At 58.9% G+C, this 5,494-nt stretch overlaps 1 protein-coding gene across 1 annotated transcript in view; it reads left to right on the top strand.

Annotated features, from left to right (window-relative positions):
• Nucleotides 1-330: 330 nt before the first annotated feature.
• The window catches only part of LOC109289869 (proton-coupled amino acid transporter 1-like), a 20,321-nt gene continuing 15,157 nt past the window's right edge, over nucleotides 331-5,494 (top strand). The window contains exons 1-2 of the mRNA XM_019506111.1: nucleotides 331-408; nucleotides 5,238-5,385. Coding sequence (XP_019361656.1) covers nucleotides 5,243-5,385 — 143 coding nt within the window. The 5' untranslated portion in view covers nucleotides 331-408; nucleotides 5,238-5,242. The remainder of the gene's footprint in view (nucleotides 409-5,237; nucleotides 5,386-5,494) is intronic.

Raw genomic sequence — 5,494 nt, 5'->3', positions numbered from 1 at the left:
AGCCCCCAGCCCCCAAACCCGCCTGCGCCGTCGGGGTCTTTCTGAGCTCCGTGCCGCAGAAGCCTTGCCCTACTATCACCCCGTAGCCGCGCAACCCCCGCGGCAGTCAGCAAGTGGCAGCAAGGGAGGTTTACACGGGAGATCAGGACACACTTTCTCACTAGGAGGCCCCCCAGAGGGGCGTACTCCCTACCCGCGGAGGTGCTGAAGCCCCGAGTGGACCCCGGGCCTCGCGGCTCCAGCCACGTGGCGCCGCAGCCGGGCGGTGCGCATGCGCGGGGGAGCGGCGTGGAACGCGCGAGTCACGTGGGCCGCGCGTCACGTGACGGAGAGGTCACATGAGCGCCGGGCGGAAGGAGCCGGCGATGGCCGGGGGGGTCCGCTGAGACTGGGAGCGGCGCGCGGCAGGTGGGCACCGCTGCACCGCATATCGGGGGGGGCACACTGCATTGCATTGCACTGCACCGCCCATCTGGGGGGGGCACTGCATTGCACTGCACTGCACATCTGGGTACATTTGCACTGCCCTGTGCAGCTAGGGGAGGGGGCTGCTTTTCTCTGCGCGTTGGGGGTGCGCATGTTGCACTGCGTTTCCCTGCGCATCGAGGAGGGAACGGGGCTGCGCTGCGCTGCGTTGGCTGGGGGCGGTGCTGTGGGGCAGCCCCCGTGGTGGGGCAGAGGAGGGGGTTGCAGCGGTGGGGCCGGGGGAGGCTGGGTTGGAGCGTGCAGCCGGTATCGCGTGTCCGGCTGGGTGCTTCTGGGTCGATGCCAGGCAAAGCTGACCATGCTTCAGGTGCCCTGGGCGGCGGGTGCTGGGGCCAACGCGGTTTCCCCAGTGCCGGCTTCCCCAGGGACAGCAGGGAGGCCGGTCAGCGGTGCCTGCGTAGAGGAGCGCACGTGGCCGGTGAAAGCAAAAGCTTCCCTAGCGTTTGCGCGGCCTTGCCGCCTTTCCCAGCGCCCGTGATTAATGGAGTGAATAATAGCAGCAGTAAGAGGGTGATGAATAACGAGAGCAAAGATCATTTAAGGGCAGAATCAAGATGAAAGCCTTGGAGGTATAGCCACCTCAAGCCCTTCACATCCTGCCCGAGCCGGGAGTAACCCAGGGAGCAAGGGGCGAAAGGCTCAGTTGCTTCAGTTCGGACGGAAGAGTCTCGCCGTGGGAGAGCAAGATGCTGCAAGTGCTGTCGCACGCGTGTGTGTCTGGAAGTCGGGGTGGAAGGTACTCGGGTATAAAGGGAACCGCACGTATCTGCAGGGTAGGGTCAGAGTTGGCTCTTCATCCCTTGCAGGACCTCCGGGGCAGAAGTTGCAGCTCTGGCGGGGTTTGCTTTTGCTTGACAATAGTCTTCACGCGGCAGAGGCTTGCAACCGTCTTCCAGCCTCTGCACCCTGGGTTGCTAATTCCCCTTCCCTGATGAAAGGGAAATTGGCCTCTCGTGCTTCTTGGTCTTATGCAAGCTCTTCTCCAGATACAAAGGCATCGAGTCATCGTGGGCCAATCTTCCTGGGCTTCAAAAGAGACGAGCAGCTGGGTCTGCTTGGGGAAAATTACAGGGAGAGCTTGAGTGCTGTTGTTCTCTCTGTGGAGTGCATTGCTGACGTGAGTCTCCAGTAGCGTGTCAGGGTCTTCCGTCCCCACGGCGGCTGGCGTGCGAGGAGTAGGTGGTGTCTCCGGCGCTGTGTAATTACTAGCTGGCTTGGTGGGGAGTTTCTTTTGTTGCATTTCTGTTTCCCAGCGTGACAGCAGCTTGCATCGTTCCCGGTGCACGCGTCAGCCGTTCACCCACGCCAAGGGTGAGTGAATCTCCTCCTGCAAGGGAGTAGGAATCTGCTTGTATAAATATTGCTGGTCATTTGGGGGCGGGTAGGAGTTGGCGGTGGCTCTTGGTGGTACCGCGTGGCAAACACTTGGCTAAAACCTGGCTGAGTGTGGACAAGAGTGCTCTTTACGCTTGAACTGAGCTGGGCTCCAAGGAAGGAAGCTGCTATGCTTTTCCAGGAAGAGGAGAGAATTATCTGGGGTCTGGGTCCAGGCTTTAATTAACTTCTTCACAGACACTTATCAAATTCCTGCCTTGTGTTTTGCACATCAGCTCGTGGGGTCTTGCCAGGCTGGCTCCGAGCTGCTCCTTCGTGCGAAAGCCTCTTGGCTTTGTTCACCTGATGAATGCTCATCCTGGAGTTCAGGGGAGCACAGAGCAGTGTGTAAAGCAGAGGGAGCAATTTGAATATAAAAGGTTGAAAAAGAGGAGAAAGGGGAAAGAGAAGGTGCTGGGACAAGCAGAGAGCCCATAGGAACAAAGGGGTCACAAAAGCTAATCCAGATAATGTGACGGCACCCTTGGTCCCTGTTTAAACCACACTTAACGCAGTCTGGCCAGTGCATGGCTGCTTCTGCAGCTTCTCATTCAAGCTGGTCTTTAAAACGTTGCTGCCTGACAACAGCAGTCCTGCGGGCAGTGACGGGGTGTCCAGGGAGCCTGAAGTGATCTGCCACCGGCTCTCGTGTCATTTGGCAGCAGTTGTCAAACCAGTTTCTTTCTTTCATTCATTCTTGCATGTAGAGATTGCCCTGTCTAGCTAATGTAAGATATTTATTACCTAAATTAGGCAGGCAAGGCTCTTTGTGCAGATGCAATTATCTTTTATTAGACTGAATCATTGGAAAAAAGTTATTAGCAAGCTTTCAGGCCTGGGAAGTCATAGAGTATCTATCTGATTTAATTAGTCTGAAGTCCAGTTAGATTTGTTCCTTTTGAGCTAATGCAGCTCTCGACCTCTGATCTGGTGTGCAGCTGCATGCCTCGCTTTCTAACCTCTGTGGGGGCCCATCCTGGCGCCTGCGTCTCCCCAGCAGAGATGTCCTCTCCGTGGATGGGCTGATGAGCCTGCCTGGCACCTGACCAGCCTGCAGATGCTGTTCCTGAGATGGGATGGGAGTGCCTTGCTGCTTGGGACATGAGAAGCCAAGGGTGTTTTGCAGCAGGAGGGAAGAGCTGAGCTGCCTCATGGGGGTCCTTCCTGGCTGTGCAACACTTAATAGGCGTGGATCTGCCTCCATGCCATGGGGGACACCATGGGCTGGTTGCAACTTGGGGGAAGGGACCAGCCTCGCTTAAGAGGGGCAGCTGTCTCTGCACTGGATCAGTGGGCTCCCTTCCCCATGCTGCAGGCAGAGCCTTCCTGTCTGTAGTGAGGCCTTTCTGCAGCCACCCTTTGGATGGGAGCAGGCCATCGCTTGCTGAGACGATTTGGGGTGGGGAGGGAGGAAGGATCTCTCTTGACATGCTGCCAGCGGTGGGTCTGGGCTGGGAGCGCAGTGCAGCATGCCAAGGAGCAGGCCAGAGATTCTCCCTTTTTTTTTTAAAGACAGGAATAAGGTGCTTTGTGGGCAGCTTCGAGTGAGGCAGCATTTCTACTGGGGGGTGGGGGGGTGCATCTTTGCTGCGGGAGAAATCCATCGAGAGGATGTCTTTTGTCGACATGACCGTCTCGAAGCTCAGATGTCTTGTGCAATGTTTGTTAGGTAATTTTCCATGCCTCTTGTCCGTATCTCGCCCTCTCATGTTCCTATCAAAAAGCAAATGGTGCAGGTTTCCAGATAACCCTTGGCTTCCCTGGGGGCAATGACCGCTGGTAGCGGCAGGGTGTTCGGGGAAAAGAGGAAGAGCCCAATGCGACTGTCTAGGAAGCTTGGAGTGCTTCTCAGCAGGGATGGGGTGGTACTTCAGCGCCCAGGAAGCGACATCTGACATCGCTGCTTAAGTGGAGTGAACTGGGAGATGGTGCCCGGTGTTGGGGCAAGGCTGGTGTGGGGCTTGGGGCAGGAGGTGATGGTCAGAGCCCTCAAGCGAAGGTGGCAGAGAGCAGGCGTGTGGGCCCTCGCAGGTGGAAATGTGGGATGGGAGGTGCCGCGTCCCAGAAGCCGAGTGGGAATTCCCTGCTTGTGGCCAGGACTTTCCTCCACCCAGTGCTGTTCCGGCTCCACGGCATCCTGCCCGATCTCTCTGCCCCCCGTAGCTTCAAGTCCTGTCCCCTCGCATGCAGCCTGATGCTCTTGCCCATTCTCGTTGTCTCCTGCTATTGCTTTTGGCTTGGAAGATGGGCCTTAGCTGGAGTTGGGCCTTATTCTGCTCAGTGCTGTCCCCGCCCCGGGAGTTGCTCACCTAAGCTATGACCCAGAAAGCAGGACGTCGCGTCCCCAGCAGGGAGCTGAGGCTGAGAGCCAGGGTGGGTGCTTGTGCTGCTCTGGCAGAACCAGGTGTCTTGCTAAGACGGCTCACAGGTGCCCAGCCACGTGCGTCTCAGTTTCCACCGTGCCTTCATCCCTGGCGGGACCGGCTGGCCTCATGCAGCAGCGGAGCTGGGTGCTGTGGACCTGGCCATCCCTTCCTGCAAATCTCCAAGGCCTGTCTGCTCTGGGTGGGGGGAGCACTGGTGGGTGCAGCATCTGAGTAGGGAGATGGCCCCTGGGCCAGCGGACTGCGGGGATTTAAATCCTCTGATCGGTCCTCTGCTCCAAGCGATGCCTGGAGGACAAGATGCTGCATTGTGTGGTCCCTGGTGTATGCTACAGAGACAGGTTGGAGCCCTGCAAGGAGGCTACTGCTGCTGCTCTACACCCCATCCTTGCCGCATCACTCCCACCAGACCCTGTGGGCAGGGAAGGTTTCTGTACCCTCGCTCCCCTGCAGCTGGCTCTGGCACTGGCTTGATCCCAAGCAAAAATCAAGCAGAGCAGAGGAGTTGAGGGAGCACAAAGCCAGTGCGTGGCCCGTAGTGAGGTCTCTTCCTTGGGGACCAGCCTGGAGCCCTGGGCATTGGGTGCTGCCAAGGTGCCCTGTGGGATCAGGGGATGGCTGCACACCCCCTTGCCCTGTGTGTGGGCTACCTGTTCTGCTGTGTCGGGGAAACGGGTCGGTCTGTCCCGTGGACTTCCTGATGTGAATATGTATGTAGGTCACGTTGCAGGGAGCTGCACCTGTAGGAGCTGCTGGGCGGATCCCACATGGGTGGAGGTGGCATAAGGGCCCATGTGCTGTGACTGAGGCAGTAGGTGAGGCAGAGCCCTATAAAAGCCTGCTGGGGACAGCCGGCTCCCGCAGTAGCTGTGCACACCTGTCCCACAGCCATGGCTGATCTGGAGAAGCCCCAGGCAGAGGAGGCGGGCGCCACTGCAGGGGGGAGCATAGAGATGGTAGCCACGGTGGGCCCTCACAGTACTGTCCCCCTAGGCACGATGTCCAGCCGCAGGCTGCGCAACGAGGACTACAATGACTACAGCTCCACAGATGTGACGCCCGAGGGGAGCCCCTCCAATGGCCCCAACAGCTGCGCTGGCTCCTCGACCTACCAGCGCTTCGGGGAGACCAATGGCACAACGTGAGTCGGCATCCCCCTGCTCCCAGGGCTGGGGTGCGCGGGGGCCCTTCTGCACTGCCTGGGGAGCTCTGTGGGGGGGGGGGAAGGGGGTTGAGTCCCTGCCCCTATA

The sequence above is a fragment of the Gavialis gangeticus genome, unplaced genomic scaffold (genome assembly GCF_001723915.1).
Source record: "Gavialis gangeticus isolate Ggan-Ray unplaced genomic scaffold, GavGan_comp1, whole genome shotgun sequence".
Lineage (NCBI taxonomy): Eukaryota > Metazoa > Chordata > Crocodylia > Gavialidae > Gavialis > Gavialis gangeticus.
The sequence above is the reverse complement of the archived record's forward strand: the minus strand, read 5'-3'. Positions and strand labels throughout refer to the sequence as shown.